Here is a 19,944-nt window from a genome sequence, read left to right on the forward strand (position 1 = left end):
CACTGGACATTTTTGAAGTGAGGCATGCTTATAAGAAGCTGAAAAAGCTGTCTGGCAGCATAGATTTGCATAGAAACAGCAGGAAATGAAAACTCTCTTATACAAGAGTAGCCTGTTATGGTTTGGCTTAATGATTAGTAGCTGCAGATGCCAGGAAAGTTTCTGCACCTGCAGCAGGTCATCCCCACTGAAGCTGACATGCGAGCTCGCGAATTAGCCCCAAGTCCGTTTTTCACCAGCATGTTTTAGAACAAAGCAGACCTTGAACCTCTTACAGTGAATTTGACAGTTGCAAGCTTAAACTAACGACATAAATGATTAAATCAGGTATGATATGCAACAAAAGCGCGCATCTTTTGATAAAATAGTCCACCCAAGCAACAATACACAAAAAGCAACTTGAGGAGCACGTCCAGAGTTAATGCTGGGTTTGTTGCTTGTTTCACACTCCGTCCACGATTCGTATTCATACATTGCCACACTCTAATTTTATAAGCGGCGACAGAGCTGTCTGGAGGGTTAACTAGGATACTGCAAAAGCGAAGAAACTCCACGCTTTGTCTTTGAGCGTTTTTATTACCATGTAAGGAGAACTAAATCTTTTTCTCCGCTGAGAGAGAACAGAGATAGGACGAGAGGATGGCAAACAGTCTTCGAGTTGTCCACTCAACTTTACTTTACCTCGGTTGTGGTAAACGCTCAGATGTCCAGCTTTTTCTGGGCTAGCTGAAACAGCATGACTGTCACTCTCCTCTCCGCCGGGCCGAGGGTAAGATCCAGCAGTTAGCGATTGTAATAATCCAGTTTTTGACAGCTTTCCGCGCCTGTAGGAGCTCCGCGGCTGCGTTCACTGAGACAGGCAGGCACTGGTTGGCTGAGCTGCCTGGCTCGCTGCCACTTCTTCTTCTCAAACGGTTGTTAGGTTGATAGCTGGGAAACGATGTCCAAGTGGTCCCATCCTACTTCTATTAAAAACTGGAGGAAATTATCACTCCGAGTATATCTTTGCCGTGTGTAAAAAAAAAAAAGAAAAAAAAAAAAAAAGAGGTGGGGGGTGTCTAATCCTGGGCAGCAGAAAAGTTTGGTCGTGTTAATATATATATATATATATATATATATATATATATATATATATACTTGAAATGTATTTTATTAAAATCTTTAAACTTTAAACTTTAATGAAATAGTGAAAATCTTCTTTTTTTGATCCGCTCCCTTCTTTTTTCAGTGAATTAAGAAAAATACACGAAATAAAATGACCCCGCGGGCTCTAAACGGTTACTTTACCAGCTGACTGATCACGTGACTTTGCGGAAGTATAGTTTCAACAGTATGAGTAGATCCTTGCCTTCGTCTTAGAAGAATGGGGCCATATTTTTCTTTACTTTGTCTCTTTGGACTTGTGAACGAAGGTTTTTGTCTTCAGAGTTCATGCGGGGCAAAACAGGAGCCCACCTCCCCAGGAGGAACCGCGGGCTGCGGCTGTGACAAGCTGAAGAGAACCGTCGCTGCTGTGGATCCCGAGCAGGACAAGACAGCGTCCAACGACCCAGCTACCAAATATTCCACAGGTGCCTATGAGAGGACGTCTGAAGCCAACGGAGATGAGAAGAAAATTCCGAGTCAGGTGTGTTGTGTGTCTTGTTAGGGGAGAACGAAAAAAGAGCAATAGTTTTGAAGTGAGTTGTTGATTCTTTGGTTAGAAGCTCACGTGTCTCCTAAAAAGTGTTTTTATTAGAAATGTGACATTGTATAAAATAAAAGAACTATTAGTAGATAATGTGTTTTATAAATAATAATAATAATAATACAAGGCAGCATGTCTAATGTTGAAACAAAAAGATATTCTTAAGTAGACTTCAAATAATCACATGAAACAACTGAAAGCATTTGGTCTGTTTATCACTTCATACCTTTTACAACAGAGCCATGCTGTGGTCATTTGTGCACAATGTGGTTTGCCATGGTCTTTATGAAATTAACTAGTTTTCCCTGAGTAAGAAAGTGTCTTAGTGGTGACATGTTATTTAATAATTGAGAGGGTCTGTTTGATATTGTTTTCCAGGGAACTCCAAACCCTGAAATGGTTAGGGCATATGGCTTCACCATTTCCTTAAAAATGAAAGGACAAAACAAAAAATCAAAGCACATACAACATAATAATGCTTCCACATTCTCTGGGCCAGAGCGCATATGAGATGGATTGAGGTGAAGTTTGTTTTTGTTTTTTTGGTTAATCAAGGTAATTGTGTCCACGATGTCAAAGGTGAGAGCTTTACTCAACTTATCTGTTGAAATGATGGCAAGAGGTAAATTACATAAAAGTGGTGACTTGAATATCTATGAGAACACTATCTTTGCTAAACAATACATGCAGGTTATAGGAAAATATTCTGCAATGTCAGACAAAACATCCATGACAAAGAAATGCTGAAAACACAAATAATATATAATGAATATGAGTTTTATAGTTTGTTTTTTTTTGGGGGGGGGGGGGGGGGGGGGGGGGGGGGGGGGGGTTAGCATAGGCTAAATGGTTTTTTTTTGTTGTTGTTTTTAGTTTTAGTTTTTTTTTGTTTTTTTAAGTTTTTTTTAGCTGCAGAACTGTGATAGAGTTAAGTCAATTATTAGATTGCATTTAACCCTTTCCTACTTCTATAAAACTTTTCCACAATGCTTATCCATGGCATACCCAAAGTAAATTGAGCGATGTCTTAGAACCACATGTAGTAAATGCTTTATTTTAAAGCTAATAAGCTTAATGTTTGTTTAAAAAAAAAAAAAAAACAAGTTTAGATTTAGTTCTAATGAATATTGTTCCACATTTTAACCTTAAAAACTCTTAATAACTGCTAAATGTGGAAGTTTATGCAAAACACATGAGCGACACAGTACGCCTAAATGACTGGCTGCAGCCACATTGTTTTCACTCAACACTTCTCTGGCTTTATTTTCAAATCACCATATTAGGAATGTTTGAATACAAACGAGACTTACAAAGGAGTACACCTGAGAGATTAACCACATTTGCGATGATGCAGCTACAATCTGTGGGAGTGTATTAAAGAAAAGTGTATTGTTAGGATCCATGGATTAAAAATAGGCTTTATAGTGGGGTTAACTCGTTTGTGTTTATTGTTGTTGTTGATTGTGGTCACCATATTATAAAATGTTTTGCTTCAGCTAAAGAACAAGATTCTTTCCAACAGCATGCTGCTTGTCCTTCTGCTTACACAAAGCATTAAAAATGCAACAGAGTTGATTGAAAATAGACGACTCCCCACCAGTAGGACAGCAGTATTTCAAGGTGTTAAACAGCAAAAATTTAACCACCACTTACTGATACAACACTGTAACTATACAATGTTTAGTATCTTTTAGGTTATCAGTCCTCTTAATCTCATCTACTTATTCATGCCTAAATGAAAATTTTTTTTGTACAGGTTAAATGAATCTCATGTTTTCTTACAGATGGTACAGATTTCTGGAGGAGACTTTTTGATGGGAACAGACAACCCAGGTATCCCTGCAGATGGTGAGGGGCCTCAGAGGCTGGTCCATGTGGACTCCTTCTACATGGACATCATGGAAGTAACTAATCACCAGTTCCAGAGTTATGTCAGTGCTACAGGATATGTTACTGAGGTACCATAAAAGTCAGTATTAAAAAATTGGAAAAATCATTTAATTATATTTGGCGGCTGTTAATATAATTTTGTCATACAGTGACCTTTAACAAAGTTTTATCCTTGTGGTTTTAGGCAGAGAAATTTGGAGACTCTTTTGTATTTGAGGGGATTTTGAGTGAACCTGTCAAAAGCCAAATTACCCAAGCAGTGAGTATATTTATTCAGCAGTGGCACACCTCTTTTTCACTACATCAGCACAACGCACTGTTGAAGTCCTGTTGAAACACATGTTCGCCTTGATAGCGGCAACAAAATGAGGACACAGTCACATACAACCATGTAATCGTTCACATATGCGCACGCATGGTGGTTGCCATAGAAACCTGTAGCTTTGGGGCCAGGGGGAAAAGTTCACACACTTTGTTTTCCAAGTTGGCCAGCGCTTTTGCTGTTCAAGTCAATCCTGTATTAAAAGTACCAGTCTGTTGACATTAAAAGACTTCTGCTATTTATTTCATACAAAGACATAGAAACCCCTGTAGACACAGCGCTGCTGTATACTGCCTTCACATGTACACTTAAGTATGGGATTATTCAGATCCATGCCAGATTTAGATTTATTGAGATTTTTTAAATCACAAAATAACAAAAGTTTGACTGGACTGAGGAAAAATAATTTTGGTTCCACTGGGACGAGACAAAAATGCGTCTGTTGTAGACTGGAATGTGGTTTTTATTTGGTGACTTAAGAGGAAGATCATTGAACTTCAATAGCATTGTCTCCACTTTGCTTTCCATAAAAGGCTTTGGGATTTTCTTTTTTTTTCCTGGGCAACATTGTTTGAGGTTGTAACATAATGGACAAATACAATAAGAATTTTAAAGAAACACTACGCAAGTTTCTGACCTGAAAGTCTGTGCTTCTTATTTGTTTTGATGGCATTCACACACTTCTTTTGAGCATTTCTGGAGCCATCATTATCCTGCAGCATTTTGAGGCTGAGAAACTGCACTTTACAACTTTTTCCCCCCCAGCTTGGTGCATCATGTGACATCTTCTATTTGCTTTATGGCACTACATCACACACCAGTAACTGGATATTAACACATTAGCTATTTTTAATGTGCTGATTCAGCGAAGAAGCCAAGAGGACATTATCAGTGGAAGCAAGAAACAGAAAGAAAAAAAGTGACAGCGCTAGAGATAAGACAATTTTCAACATCAGACTGACTTTTACTGGCTAGAGAGAGCTCAGAAGAGACAGGATGCAAGCCAGATGCTGACTTAGCCTTCATTAAGGGGTACCAAAGTGTGAAAATCTGCCAAAGTTCAGTTCAACAAAATCAAAGGGTAGTGGCAGAAAAATAGAACATGTCATTAAAAACTGTGTATCTGTTGTTATCTAACCACTTTACTAAAATAGCTGTTGTGTTTTTATTCTCATAGAATTAGATGTTTATATCTACTTGTTGTGAGGCCACATACATGGTAGCTGCCATATTTGTGCCATCTCTTTTACAAAGTGTCTCTGAATGGACAAAGTGAGAACCCTCTAAGCTTTAAAACTGCAGAATTGGCTTTGTTTGATAGGTGCTAGAGCGCCGTATTGGGTAAGTAATGCCTTGAAAGGCACATAGAAGAAGACAGTACACATGGACACAATTTTTGAAGTATTTACCTGTAGTGCAGCCATTACTGTACCTGAAGCCACTGAATACACCCTCAGATGAAAACGTGTTGATGTCTGCAAGAATTTTGTCACTCATGATCACCATTCATTCAAAACTGTGCTTGGTATTTTTATACCACTTTTCACCACTAGATGTCAGTAATTCATACACTGTACCTTTAAGTAAAACACCAGACTGTCTGCAGAAAGATTTACCCTAACCTTAAAACAAAGATCTGAAACAAACACTCAGAGTGGACAGGAAATACTCCAGTTCAAAATTTGATATGTGATCTCATTTAGAATCTGTGGAGGAAAACAAAAGACAGTAATTCTAACTGTAGGTAGACATGAAGGCATAAAATCTTCTGCTATTTAAGAGTCCTAAAAATGTTCATAGATTGGCTGTAAGAGGCCTGAGAGTATTAAGCCTCCTGTGGACAAAAGCCAGACAGCAAGGAATTCACTGCTTCATCTCAACTGTCATGTGCACCCTGATCATGTGGCTGAGAGGATGTTGTGTACTCATTACTACAGCAGCACTGGGAACCATTATACTAATGTAAAGATAATTTGGCACAAACACTTAATGCGGTTTCTTAGAGGATAACAAGAAGCAAAACAGGAGTGAAGTATAAAATCTGTCAGTGACAAGTTACCACTGTTTTGTTTTTAGGTAGCTGCTGCCCCCTGGTGGCTTCCAGTCAAGGGGGCCAACTGGAAGCACCCTGAGGGTCCAGACTCCAACATCACAGATAGGTTAAAAAAGAATACACTGTGATTCATTTTTATCTTTTTATTGTGGTCATATATTTTTGGAAAAGCACAACAATTGAAATAAGATTCGTAACTGACATTTTGTAGGCTAGATCATCCTGTCATACACGTCTCCTGGGCAGATGCCGTCGCTTATTGCTCCTGGGCCAACAAGAGACTTCCTACAGAGGCAGAATGGGAGTATGCCTGCAGGGGTGGCTTGAAAGACAGGTGAGATATGTCCTAATGAAAGGAGCGTAAAACATGACATTATGCCTGGACGCTTCTCAAATGAAACTCCTGGTTTACTTCCTCCACACATAGACTCTACCCCTGGGGAAACAAGTTGAACCCGAAAGGACAACACTATGCTAACCTGTGGCAGGGGGAATTCCCATCACACAACTCTGGAGAGGATGGATTCATCAAAACTTCCCCGGTAAGACGGAAGTAGCGATGCCACTGTTGTGGGTGTATTCAAGAATGTCATATTTCAGGTTATGTTAGGCAGGAGGATGAGTGATTTGTAGAAATCCTACCAAGGAAGTAAGCCAGAAAAAAAAAATGCTGGAGTTATAAATCTTGGAGAGCAGGTGTTTCCACCCTTCCTAATATAATGGTATGGAATCACTGACTGTGAACTTATTGTCCTCATGCCCTGCAGGTGATGTCCTTTCCTGTCAATGGTTTTGGACTGTACGACATGGTGGGGAATGCATGGGAATGGACCTCAGACTGGTGGACTGTGTACCACACAACAGACCCGCAACACAACCCAGTAAAAACCATTTTAAATCTGAGCTTTTCTTCCATATTATCATGAGCTTTTAGCATTACCATCTCCCCCTCTCTTTCAGACAGGTCCTCCTTCAGGCAATGACAAAGTAAAGAAAGGAGGTTCATACATGTGCCACAAGGTATTAAAAAAGGCTTAAATTTCCACTAACATTACAGTCTTTTTCTTGCTATAGATCAACACAAGGTTATGTTTATCTAGATTTCTGCACAGAATTATAAGCAAACCCCTCACTGCTTAATGGCATATTAGAAATATTAGATTATTTTGGCTTGTACAGCAGTACTATTTTAGAGTAAGTATTGAGCCCAGAAAACAGCTTTAACATAAACATTTCAAAAGGGACAAGTATTTGTCTTTTCCTGTATGATTACAAAAGGAAAATAAAGTCTCTCTTTTCCGACTGTTATGTGAGGCTTTGAATACTAGTGGCTGCCTGGTGACTTCACTGGGTCTGCTTAAATGATATACAGTATAAATCCTTTTATCCATAAAGTACTAACAAATAGAAAGTTGTCAAATTTTCAAAAAACCTTTAACTTCCTTGAATGACACCAGACTAATAACATGACTGGATATAAATTAGGTTTGTCAGTGTAAAGTTGCTAAGAAATGAGGGATATCATAATCTTCTCTATATAAAACCATTGACGGATGAGTACCAGAGTAACGATGCCAGAAACCAGTGTTACAAGGCTGTGATCTTTTGCACTGAATGGTAAAACAGACACAGCCTGCCTGATATCAAGAGACTGAAAACATTTGTTGCATCATAAAACAGAAATACACTGAAAGAGGCATGAAATTGTTGAGCAGCTCAAAAGTATGTTAATTTGTGATGCAGCATAAATAATACACCTAAACATGCTCCGTCCCTACTTTTATTGAAACATGTAGCAAATTCAAAATATTAAGAATAGTTTTCAAAAACCTTTGAAAAGTTGTCTTTAAGCTGTACAGAGTGTAAGGACTTAAATATGTTTTTATTCACATTTTAAGAACCACTTTGAGAATGGTATGGTGGATATAGAGCTGTTTACTCAATGACAACCCTCCCAGCTTTTCACCAGATTTGGTTACCATGGGAACATTTGTTTCATATGAGTTAAATGTGTGCAAGAACAGAGGAAAATATTTAATATATATTTTTCCCCTTCTCTTTCAGTCTTACTGTTACAGATACAGGTGTGCCGCTCGCAGCCAGAACACTCCAGACAGCTCAGCTTCTAATCTTGGTTTTCGTTGTGCTTCTCATGAGAAACGATGACCTGAGCTGCTCGTCCTGAACACAGTCCCAGTGTTGACAGCAAGACAAAGCCATCAAAGAAGGATTTGTATTTAATGTTGAGGTATTTTATTGCTACCTCGTTATTCTGCATCTGAGGATTATTTTAGGGAAAAGGAGGTTTTCTCACTTCTATCCAGCTGTCTGAGGACCAATTGAGATAAAGACTGAAAGCGAGTTATTTTAATTGACTCTGTAAAGTTGCTGTAAAATACAGTTTTCTGAACAAGAATGGTCCTTTTCTTTTTTGTATGTGTGCTGTAAGTTGATTTTTTTTATTTTATGTCTGTTCTCATTTATCAGTGTCATAGTATCCAGCGTAGTTGAGTCAAGTTAACTGGACTGGGCTTAGTTTCTTGAAGACGTTTCTTATCCAGAAGAGCTTCTTCAGTTCTGATGGAGATAGTGAGAGATTTCACTCAAGTAGTCTGAAACCACCAACGTTTTAGTCTACGTCTGTCGCGACTCACCTGAGGACTTGTTACATAACCATTGTCCATCTTTGTATTTTAGGCTAAATGTGTTGTCAGTCTCTTTAATATAACTTAAACAATGCTATTGTAGGTGGGGGATATGTGGTGTCTCAGTCCTGCTCTTCATTTAAGTGAAGGTTCTACTCATTTAAAGTAGATTAGATTGAGCCCCCCTCAAACCCACTTGTCTTTTCCATCCAAGATTTTAACATTGTGATCTTCAAAGGTGTGTCTTCTATTATTAAGTCCTGGCCTGACGCTTTGGCTCTATGTTGAGCCATTTGTCTGTTTAGTGGTTGGTTGGCTCATGTTGCAGTCCTCATCACACTTTAACGAGACCTCAGGTCAGTCACAACTCTCAACAGTGGTTGTAGACTCTAAAACATCATCCTATCTCTATCAGAGCTGAAGAAGCTCTTCTGGATGAGGGTGAAACGTCTTAAAGAAACTAAACCCAGTCCAATTGACTTGTCTCGGCCTATGTTGGCTATTTTCAGTACCTTTTTGTTTCTTTATTATTTCTTGTTTTACTATTTAAATCTTATTTTGAGAATTTTTGTGTGTCTTTTGATTTCAACAGAGGTCATGCTGAACTGTTTCTGCTGAAAATGTTCGGTTTGATTGATGACAGTAATACCCGCTTCAACATGTTGCAGTAATGTAGAGGATCCACCAGGGGGCAGCAGTTGTCCATATCTGTTTACCAGATGTGTGCTACATCCAAAACTTATGATGGATCCGAGTAGGGCGTGGTGTTACTTTGACATGCAATTAAGAATCCACACGAAACTGCCAGCTTGTAACAAAGAGGGGAATGAAACATTCTTTCTTAAACCTTAAGTATACATTAATACTAGGATTAGAGAACTAACAAAATATTTAAATGAATAAAAAATGTCTACAAAAGAACCAAAATTCTATTTATTCTGACTTCAGTATACATAGTGCATGTGAAAATAATAAAAGAACGCAAATAGCAAAATAGTCTAGTCAAAGAAATATGTATGTAGAGAAAGGGGAAATTTTCTAGTGCACCTTAAAAAGAAGAAAAGAGGTTTCAGTAAATGTATTTCTAGTGTTTAACATTACATTTATTAGCAAACTAAAGTTCTACTCTCTTGCAGTGTAAGTCAAAGTTCAAATGTAGTTGATACAACATTACTGCACAATTGCTAACATTAAGTAGACAGTATAACAAGTCTAAACCCCACTGTCAGCTTTTAATTGAAGTTTGTACAAACTTCTTTACCTATCAGAGCACAACAGATGAACTGTTTCACAAAACAGAAAAGAAATTATAATAAAACATCAATTACTACTAATGCTGCAATAAGAGAATCTGCCCCTGCTGCAGTGTGATCAACCCAAAACAAAGTGTCAAAAATGCACCACAGAAAAAGAGCTGAGCAACTAAGACAACCTGGAGGCTAAATACAGCTGCCGTTTCGGAGTCCAGAGTAATTAATGGATACAGATGAAACAAAGGCGATACGCTATACTAATAAAGTTCCTGCTTTTAATTACTCTGCTTCTTATTAGCAAAGATGAGAATACAAAAAACACTTGCAACCTTAACTGACTTTTGCACCAAAATGGCAAAAGTGGGTCTTTTTGTGCTGCTGGAGAGGCAGTGAGGCCTCCTTAGTCAGTCCTCACCACATGTAATAACTTCGCGTGGTGTCGACAGGAGAAGGTTTCCCCTCTGTGCTGCCGTCTTTGTCCTTCTCCCCATCGGCCTCCCACAGATTAATGAGTGGAGGGTAGAGCTCATTAAGTGGGATGGAAGATGTCTTCAGCATGTATTTCTTCAGGGAGTGATGGTAGTTTTTTCTCTTCCATCTGCGGGCCATGAAGATGCCAACAGTGGCAAGACTGAGAAAGGCCAACACGGTGGACATGACAGCCAGCACAGCCACGCTTGGGTGCTGATCTGATAGATCCAGCGCGAACGTAGCACTACGTGTCGTCACATTGACACAAGACTTATGTGTCTGCAAGTGGATGTTGGAGACTGTGAGGCATACTTCGTACTCAGTGGCAGGTTGAAGGTGTGTGAGGTTGTACTCATGAACATCTACAGGAACACGAGCTGTGTAAGTGATGTGTGGGTTGTCGATCTTCATGGTGGCTGAAGCCCATTTAAGGTTGGAGGACATGACATTTGAGTTTACTTTCCAGGAAACCAGGATGGAATGGGACTCTATCTGCTTCACATAGATTTTCAGCACCTGAGCGTCATCCAGCAGAGTACCGTTTACCCGGATGGTGGCAACCCACGTGTCAGCGCCTTCTGTGTTCTGCGCCACACACGTGTAACGGCCAGAATCTTCCACCTGCACATGAGAGATCCGCAAAGTCCCTTCACTGCTTAGGTGAAAGCGCTCTGATACAGTGTCTGTTGTGATTTTAGTACCAACAGGGGTCACCCAGTAGATTTCAGGTTCTGGTTCAGCCATTGCCCGACAGTCCAAGAGGACACTCATGCCCAGTTCAAGGTTCAGGTGGCTGGGGAAGGTGTCATGGGATATGAGAGGAAGACACTGCTCTGGTGACTCCAGCAGCCGTAGTTCTTTAACCCGCTGGCCTCTGAGTTCTGGTGGGGAGGTGCATAACATTGCCAAAGGCTCCATAAAGCGCACTGTGGTTCTGTTAGAACTCATCCACTGAATGACACAATCGCAGCGCAAAGGATTGCTGTGGATGCTGATCTCTCGCAGGTTAGGTAGCACCTCCACAGTGTGCTGGTAAAGGGCAGTCAGAGCATTACTGTTGAGCATCAGGCTCTCTAGGGAGGGCATATCCCGAAACGCTAATCTGTGGATGTAGGACAGCTTGGGGTTGTTGGTGGCTTCCAGTTTAGTCAGTTCTGGCAGGTTGTCCAGAGCATAACGATCAATAGAGACTAATTCCATCATATTATTGATGCCCAGCTCCTTAAGATGTAGCATGTTTCTGAAGTCTCCTTCCTCAATTTTGTGAACTGGATTTTTGTTTAAATCCAGGAATTTCAGATTGGGAACTTTTTCAAGAGCAAGTTGAGGGATTTTGACCAGTTTGTTGTCATAGAAAGAAATGCTTTCAAGATTATCTAAGCCTACAAATGCATTTGCTGGAACATCAGTGAGATCCATGCCAGCCAGAACCAGACTCCTCAGACTTCCCAGAGGCTGAAAGTTCATGTCCAGGAGGCCAATAACTGGGTTCTCCCCAATCATTAGGATCTCAAGATTTGGTGTTTCTTCAAACCAGCGGCTGTCTATCACATGGAGCTTGTTTGAGTTGAGGTGCAACCGCAGCAAACTGGGCAGGCCTGCAAATGCTCGAGGGGAGATGGAGCTGATCTGGTTGTGGTTGATGTAGAGTTCCTGAAGGTTGGAGAGATTTCCCAGACAGCTGTCTGGCAACTCACTGATCTGGTTCTCTTCTAGATGCAGGGTGGTCAGATGGTTCATGTTTGGGAGGCCAACAGCTTGCATATTGGTGAAGTTGTTCTGGGACAGGTCCAGTTCTGTTAAGTTAAACAGAGCCTGGAGCTCTCCACTGGTGCGAGAGATGGCATTGCTTTGGAGCAGTAACACCTGGGTGTCTGCTGACAGATTGGTGGGGATGTGTGTCAGCCTCAAGTCATTGCAGTCCACTGTCGTTGCCTCCTTGTAGGTTGACTGAGGAGTGAACCAAGGACGGATCTCACATACACACAAACGAGGACATTCTTTACCGTGCACCGGTGACAGGAAAGGAAGAAGAAACCCCACAAACAGCAAGATTAGAGGAGGCCAAAGCTGGGAGTTGAGTGCCATGTTTGCTGCTCTCTCTCCCCAAAAAACACTTAGATGAGAGGCAGTGTTTGGGAGAAAGGTGTGAAAGGACAGTTGATTAGCATTAGTTTTCTTTGCCACTAGCTAGCTGCAGTAGAGATGTGATTCCGAAGCCAAAGGAGTTTCTTTGCAAAAGGCAGACCCAACGGACATCTGGTCACTTCCAACCTAAAATACAAAAGAGAGCAGAGCAACTGTTAAAGCACCTACAGAAGATTACAAAAAATAAAGCAATTGCATATTCCTATTGTGTTAACTCTGAGAAAATTAAGGCACTTTGTCAGGATGTCCAACAGGGCTGAATAAATCTCTTGAATTTATCTGATTACCCTTCTATCACATACACATTAATTGTACAGATGAGTTGTAACATAGCCACAACACAGTTTTATAATGACCACAAGTTTGACAACAGGTTATTGCTGGAATGTAACTTGCAAAAGCTATTCGCATAAAGAAAACAAAACCCTTTGTAAAGGTCTATGTTGTAAAAAATACCTACAAAACATTGGGTTTGTTGAGTATTCCTTATGGTTGTCAATATATAAGATAACAGAGCTGATTCAATCTTTGATTCCCTGATGACTCAGTTTCCTTGGAGATTGTGGGCATGTTTTTCTCTCTGAGTTGGTTTGATTATCTGCATACTAGCTTAGTATCAGTTATCCTCTCAAGCAAGTGTGTGTGGTGACTACAGCCAGCAGCTCTGGCTGTGAGCCCATTACACAACAGGCTTAATATGCAGGGAGAATGAGCTCTTCACTGTTAATCACTCACTACTAATACAGGCTCATGTTAGGCACTCACAGTTATGTGAAGTGAATTTATCTGTTTAATAAGCTGTGTTTGTACTGGTCTGAGAGATTGAAGCTCACTGACAGGCTAAATCCTCCCTAAATTTGTAAGATTTTAAGCTTTTTCCTGTTACTTGTCAATTTGGTGTCACCCGTTCCAGTAAACATGTAAAAATGAAAAGCAAAGACTCGCTTTTCCCATAGATGTCAAAATGAGCACTGTTAATTTAAAAATAAGTTTAATTTTCTATTAAGAGATAAAAAAAAACTTATGTAAACCATTTGATTGTACTTAAAAAAATCTAACAGCTAAACAATATTCTTTTGGACTTGATTTATGTGTGCTGATATCACATATGTAAACAATGCAAATTAATTATTATCAGAAGTGACAAATAACTACTGGAAGTGGCATGCAATAAGTGTGTGAAAAATGGTTTATTTCTATAGTGTGAAACACATTTTTAAAAAATATCAAGTGATATTACTTTTTAAACCTCTTATTGGTCATATATGGTTTTATCTGTAAGGCAGAACAGTTTCCCACAAGTCTATTCTGTTAAATACTCCTGAAGGTCTCCTAGTTAAACTAATATTTATTTAGCCTGTTTTTGCAGTCTTACTAGCAGTTTTCTCTTTTTCTTGATCTTCCCGACATCAGCTTCACCATTCATGTAAATAGTTATTTCTTATACAAACTAAGGAAACAGCTACCTGACACCCCCTTCCCAATTTGATATAACCTTGTGCCTTCTGGGTGTCAATTATTTTAAGAGAGTTGGCCATCGGTTTAGAGAAGCTCCTGCTTTCCATCAATAGAGCTGTAATATTATCCGATAAAGGATGCCCAAACTATAGAGAAGGGAAAAGACACTTGGCTGAAACAAACAACCACAATGCCAGCATCCAGTGTGTGTATGAGAGAGAGAAAAATACAGAAATTCTGTATTGTTTTGCATCAAAACTGACAAGTTCCTCTAATATTTACAAAAATTAAACAGATTGTTTCCCCTTTCCATGTGCTGTCTGTTCACGCTCTGTGATGTGTGATCTGTGACAGTTTGTTTTTCACATTTATGTGAGCAAGAGTAGAATACAACAGCTCTATAAATACAGGAAAACAGAACGGAACACAACTCTGCACAGAAAAAACACATAAAGAGGTTGTTTCTATAAATCAAGACAGCGTTTCAGAGCGGTGCTGGACCTGAAAAGCATCTTTCAACAAATCTGCCACAATTAGACAGAAAGCATCAAAGCTCACTCATATTTGCCCAGTTTCTCGAATTATCCATTTATGTGTTATTTCTAATTACTTGCCTATAACTAAGACTTGTGCATTAGCACGTTTATCTGCTCTCTCTCTCCTCTTCCTTGAGTTGTACTTGGATATTAAATTGGAGGAGACAGGCAGAGTAATCATCGCTTCCATGCTGAGGCTTTAAAACTCAGACACCTGGCATCAAGTTCCTGGCAACCTGGCAGCACTATGGGGGTCTGCACTCATTCCCACCTATCTTTCCTTCAGCATATGTGGTGACCTTATTAACACTGGGGAGGTTTACTGAGCACATATGCTCATTTTCAATGATAGTTTTCTTCGTAATCACTGCAGCACACAAATGTATCTTTACACGCTCCCCCTGTGCACTGAAAGTTGCCTCAGCTCCATTAAAGTTGTTGGACTTGGTTTCCACCTGTACACAAACTAATGATCACTGACATTCTGCTTTTCTGTCTAAAGAACACAATTCTTACAGTCTTGTACCAGTTCCACAAACTGGGAAACCTCCCACACTTGTATCTGATATAAAAGTATAACCACCAAAATATACCTAAGGGGTAACTACTTCAAGAGCTCTTGTGAGGCTGTGATGATAACAGCTGAGTTTAATATTCTGACTGCCAAAACAGGATCGCATCAGTTATGTACCAGCAGTTATATGCTGACAATTTATTGCTAATCTCTAAGCTGAGGCAAAAAAGAGTGGGAAAAAAATATTGCTAACATGGATAACTATTCTGCATCCGTCTCCCCACTCCTAACAAAGTATACATTTTGCCCCATTCCATCAACATCACCCTTCTTTGACTCACTGATTTTTGACATGCATCATAGACAGAATAGTGGAAACTTGCTGAAAAATCCTTCAGTTGCTTGGTATTATCCAGCTGACTGTCTGAGCTGAAGCCTCCAGAAGGAGGATTTACTCTTTTCTCCCACCCAATCCCTATGAGCTTTTAATCTAAGCGTACATTATACATACAGTGCACACATGCATCCATCTACAGTTACTTCTGTAACAAGAACAGCTAATATTTCCACTCGTTTCATCCAAACCTTTAGAATCACTTGCCCCAAGGCACAAAGCAGCAAAAATGTAATTTTTTGGACATAATGAGGTTTGTCTGCTTCATGTGTAGGTTTATTAAACATGTTTATAAGACAGATTCTCTAAAAAAAAAAAAAAAAGAAAGAAAAAAAGACAATTTTAAAGAAACACAGACCTGCATTTAGATCTAGCAGCTCAAGCACCTGTACGCTCAGGTAGCAGATCTCAATAGAATATATTAAAAAAAAAAAGACTTAATCCAAAATCATGTCTGTTAGGTTGTTACAGAGTTATTTTGATTTATTTGAATTTATATTTCCAATGCGTTTTGATGCAATGCAGCTAATGCTACACTTTACCATCCACCACCAGCACAGCAGGAGGAACCTTATTTAATAAAACATCGTATTATTTTTCACAGGAGGACATGCTTTCACCCATCTGTTTCTGAGGCCCTTTGTCACACTGGGTACAAACAGTGTTTCTGAATCAACTGCACACCCGGTTCACAGAGAAGCCATTACCATGGCAACAGCTATGCCACAAGCATTTCTGTTCATAACCAAATGAGAAGACATGAGAAGCTCTCGGTGCCAGCAAGCAGCAAAAGCTATCACTGGTGCAAGAAGGTGACTGCAACAAAACCCTATAACAAAACAGAAGAGCATATTGTTCATGCATGAAAATATTGTGTAAACAGCACTACCAGTAAACACAACTATATCCCTCTCCAACAACATCATGTTTATATGATATTGCATTAATGCATTTCCAGATTTCTGCCCTGAAATTACAAGTTTGGAAAGACAAGTTTCAGTGCAGAGCTATGATAGGACACAAAGAAGCTAAGAGACACTGCTTGATGTTTCTCCATGTCCTCACTGTGCTGCCCTGTCTAAGAAGCATCATGCTCCTGCTACATTAGTATGCAAGCATCTCAGTTCACATCACAGACGGCTTTGGTGCAGCTGCTGATCGCAGAGGTAAAGTTGAAGTGGAGAAGGATGCACGTTCATTCAAAGAAAGAGAGAAATGAGAGTTATGATTCAGCTGGAAAAGCCGCAGAAGGAATTCGATTAACTTAAAATGTAACAGGACTGATGGTACAATGACAAAATTCAGCACTATATTTGAATGGAATGAAATGCTGTATACTTGAACAATGTCTCTGAGGTTTCAATTTTGCAGAGCAGCAAACCGTCTCTGTATTTCTATTCACTGCAAATCCATGTGGTTGCCTTATTTCCCTGTGGAGCAGAGATGGATCTTGACACAATTTTTCTTCTCATGCTTTAATTTTTCTTCTCTCCACTTTGTGCCCACATCCTCCTCCTCCTCCACTTAACCTCTCCTTGCATTTGCTGTGTCTGTGAAAAGCCAATATATTGTCACTGGTGCATCGATCAATCATACTGTTGTGCCAAAGTCTCTAATCTCTGGGGAATACCCACTTGAAACAATGCAGACATCAGGAAAAATTAACCAGCACTGTTTAAATTGACCTAGAAGCCAATGATAGCAGGAGGATTTTAAAGAAGATTTCCAGTTTTGTTGATGTTTAATTATGCATTCGTTTTACAATTTAACCAAAACCACATAAATGACCTACACTTTACTCTCTTGACAGAAGCAAAGACAAAATCACTGACTCAATCACAACATCTTGACAAAACATTTTAGTGGCCCCTCATGTTTCTACATCACACTCTCAAAGGGGGATGGTCAGGCTTTACCCTCTACTCCCATCCACTGCTGTGGGAACCCAGACACCAGCACATGCTGCAGTTAGACCAATTGCACACAATGGTTCTTTCCCAAACACACAGACGCACCAAGACATGTCTTTGTTTTTGAATTTTCTCACACTCCTCATCACTGGAGGAGATACGTCACAGAGCCTTGTGTTTGCCAAGATAGAGGGAAGGTACTACAACCAAATGAGCAATCACATGAGTGGCTCATTAGGTGACATCTGCATCAACTATGTCCTTTTATTTACAACACAAAATCAATACACAAAATTGTGTGCATGCCAGAAAGAAAATCAAACATGAAGTGCTTTCAAATTTGATGACTTCACTACAAGTATGAACATTAGTGATCTCTTCTTTGTGTGGCATTATAATCTAATCAAATCAAAAACTTTATCTATAAAGCGCTTTTCATGCTGAAGGCAACACAAAGTTTTACATGATAAAAAAAAGCAATTAATGCATAATAAAAATAAAACAAGCCTTTTGACAGATCAAAATAGATTACATAACAATTAATAAAAACACTCATTAAAGTCTGTAACACAGTCACACACACACAAAGAAATACACCCCCCCCCCCCCCTCTGCACAAACATGACTCCCTAATTTCTGTCTCTAAACTGAATGTGGGTATAAAATATTAAAGGTAATAAATGTCTGTAACAGGTGTCTTGTAGTGCAGCAGCTGAAACAACAGGACCTACTTAACAAAGGTGACCCTAACATTGCAGATACTGACTGTTTTCTCACACTTATGTGCATAAACATTGTCCGTGTGACCTCTTCCCCAGTTTGCCTAAGTTTCTGCTGATTTTTATTTTTACCTTCAGGCACACAAGTGGGTTTAATTAAACTGAGGAGACAATAGTTCATGCTCAGCTGGTCCAGAAGAACTCTGCACAAATGCAAACGGTGCTGCAGTTTTTGTTTTTTTAATGCCACACTACATTATTAGATGATGTCCCGGTACAGTAATGTACCATGGATGCTGACTAGCTTTAATGTTAAGCCAGCTGGAGATTCACACAATCATTTGCCCTTGTAGCGCACAGATTTGGTCCATGTTTTCTTTGTTTTTCTCCTTCCCCTTTGTGTATATTGAACAATATATCCATACTTCTGAGAGGTTCATTATGAGCATCATAGAGTGGCTGCAGAGCTTACTGTCCTAACAAATCACAATTTTATTGATGAGATTCAAACGCGTGTATTGCAGATTAATGCGGCGCAACCATCGATATTAATGGATTTTTTTTAAAATGTACACATATCTTTATTCCGTCTAATTTTTTTTTTCATTTTAAAAGCAATGTTTCCTCTAAATGGATGTAACACAACGGCACGGCACTAATTGTATTGCACCTTTGTTGACCAGTGCAGTTGTTAAAACACAGCCTAGTGACTTAATCTTCATTATTCTGATCAAATTGTTTTTTTTTTCTAGTAAGAGATTACAAAATTAATTTGACACATTTTACAAGAATAAACATTTCGGCACATGCATATAAACAGATGGCTCTCACCTATGAAGCGTTGTATCCTCTGCATACGCAAGAATGCTGCAGGCTACTGTATTTAACACCAGCCAGTATGCTCAAGGAGAATGCGCGTGGGGTGCAGTTTATGTTTTGAAGTAGAAATAATCAGCTCTGTTAACCGGAATAGAAACCACCAGGTGGATGCAGTGTCCGTTCGTCTCCAGCCGGTGATGTTGGAGACACAATGTGATACTTCAGAAGTGGGAAAAAGCAGCAGCGCGCAGCTCCCAGAGACGAATGCCCCCTGTGCAGGTCAGCTGGACTGGAACACGCCTGACATCGACTGTTGTGCCCAAAGAGGCAACCTCGCCATCTGTTCTGTCAGAGCTACCATGGGAACAAAAGTCCCACCCTAACGGCCACGATCTGCGATGTGCGAATTATGGTGTGATGAAGCCACAGGAGCCACCGAAGGCATCTGAGTGCGCTGACAAGATGTCAGCGTGTCAGAGTTTCTGTTGTTGCTCTCTTTGGCTGCTCCTGCTCATCAGGTCAACAGGGTGTTCATCATCATTTTCTTTTAGATGAAAATATATTTTGATTGAGGATATCAAAAGACGTTGTGTACCATGGAGACATATTTTATATAAATTTAATGACCTGCTCATTAATTATTTACGATGAGTATGGAATGAAATGGACTTCAAAGTGGATTTCATGCATCTCTCACACAAAATCAAACATGCCTGTGCAAGACCTTATTAGGGCATGCAATGCCATTCATTCACACACAAACTCAGTCCCATCATTTCATGGTTTAACCTTACCTCAACTTCAATTAAATACCCTTAACCCTTAACCATAACATCTGAAATGAACTTTGCCTCATGAGGACCTGGGTTTGGATGCTGTGAGATATAAAGACTTAGCTTAAACTATTTTCAGTTGTTTTCTAAACTGGAACTTTTTTTTAAACCATAAAAGGAAGTTTGTGCTCCTCATTGTGTGGCTGATGCAGCCAGAAGTACAACATCAATGTCATGCAGTGAACAGTCATGCTGTAAGCCCCATTTTTGTATTTAAACATAGCATGCAGTCTGAAAACGTAGTCATTCTATTATATGTAAGTCTTCACATCTTTTGCACTTTTGAGCAACA

General features: G+C 39.6%; 3 protein-coding genes across 7 annotated transcripts in view; 1 reads left to right on the plus strand and 2 right to left on the minus strand.

The window, feature by feature from the left end:
• LOC121637502 (inositol 1,4,5-trisphosphate receptor type 1) overlaps positions 1 to 810 on the minus strand; it is an 80,237-nt gene extending 79,427 nt beyond the window's left edge. For all 4 annotated transcript variants that reach the window (XM_041981702.1, XM_041981701.1, XM_041981700.1 and 1 more), the window contains exon 1: positions 682 to 810. The gene's annotated coding sequence lies outside the window, so the exon portion shown is untranslated. The remainder of the gene's footprint in view (positions 1 to 681) is intronic.
• sumf1 (sulfatase modifying factor 1) lies at positions 632 to 8,854 on the plus strand. Of its 2 annotated transcripts, XM_041981705.1 has the most exons (10): positions 632 to 769; positions 1,427 to 1,627; positions 3,472 to 3,645; positions 3,762 to 3,836; positions 5,976 to 6,058; positions 6,164 to 6,286; positions 6,380 to 6,494; positions 6,720 to 6,833; positions 6,913 to 6,972; positions 8,017 to 8,854. In XM_041981705.1, the coding sequence occupies exons 1-10, from the start codon at positions 737 to 739 to the stop codon at positions 8,116 to 8,118; spliced, it is 1,080 nt and encodes a 359-aa protein (XP_041837639.1). In that variant the 5' UTR covers positions 632 to 736; the 3' UTR covers positions 8,119 to 8,854. The 2 variants fall into 2 exon arrangements, with proteins under 2 accessions (XP_041837639.1, XP_041837638.1); XM_041981704.1 differs by lacking the exon at positions 632 to 769 and having other exon boundaries at positions 1,308 to 1,627.
• Positions 8,855 to 9,411: 557 nt separating this feature from the next.
• On the minus strand, positions 9,412 to 19,272 carry LOC121637503 (leucine-rich repeat neuronal protein 1-like). Its single transcript, XM_041981703.1, has 2 exons — positions 18,832 to 19,272; positions 9,412 to 12,595 (listed from the first exon to the last, which is right to left on the minus strand). The coding sequence occupies exon 2, from the start codon at positions 12,407 to 12,409 to the stop codon at positions 10,262 to 10,264; it is 2,148 nt and encodes a 715-aa protein (XP_041837637.1). The 5' UTR covers positions 12,410 to 12,595; positions 18,832 to 19,272; the 3' UTR covers positions 9,412 to 10,261.
• Between the last annotated feature and the right edge of the window lie 672 nt (positions 19,273 to 19,944).

The sequence above is a fragment of the Melanotaenia boesemani genome, chromosome 3 (assembly GCF_017639745.1).
Source record: "Melanotaenia boesemani isolate fMelBoe1 chromosome 3, fMelBoe1.pri, whole genome shotgun sequence".
NCBI classification, from domain to species: Eukaryota; Metazoa; Chordata; class Actinopteri; order Atheriniformes; family Melanotaeniidae; genus Melanotaenia; species Melanotaenia boesemani.

Bases quoted from the DNA above. Each gene is read 5' to 3' on its own strand.
- sumf1 (XM_041981704.1), top strand. From the start codon at position 1,364: ATGGGGCCATATTTTTCTTTACTTTGTCTCTTTGGACTTGTGAACGAA. The intron at 6,287-6,379 runs GTGAGATATGTC...CTCCACACATAG, and splicing joins AGGGGTGGCTTGAAAGACAG to ACTCTACCCCTGGGGAAACA. The intron at 6,973-8,016 runs GTATTAAAAAAG...CTTCTCTTTCAG, and splicing joins GTTCATACATGTGCCACAAG to TCTTACTGTTACAGATACAG.
- LOC121637503 (XM_041981703.1), bottom strand. From the start codon at position 12,409: ATGGCACTCAACTCCCAGCTTTGGCCTCCTCTAATCTTGCTGTTTGTG.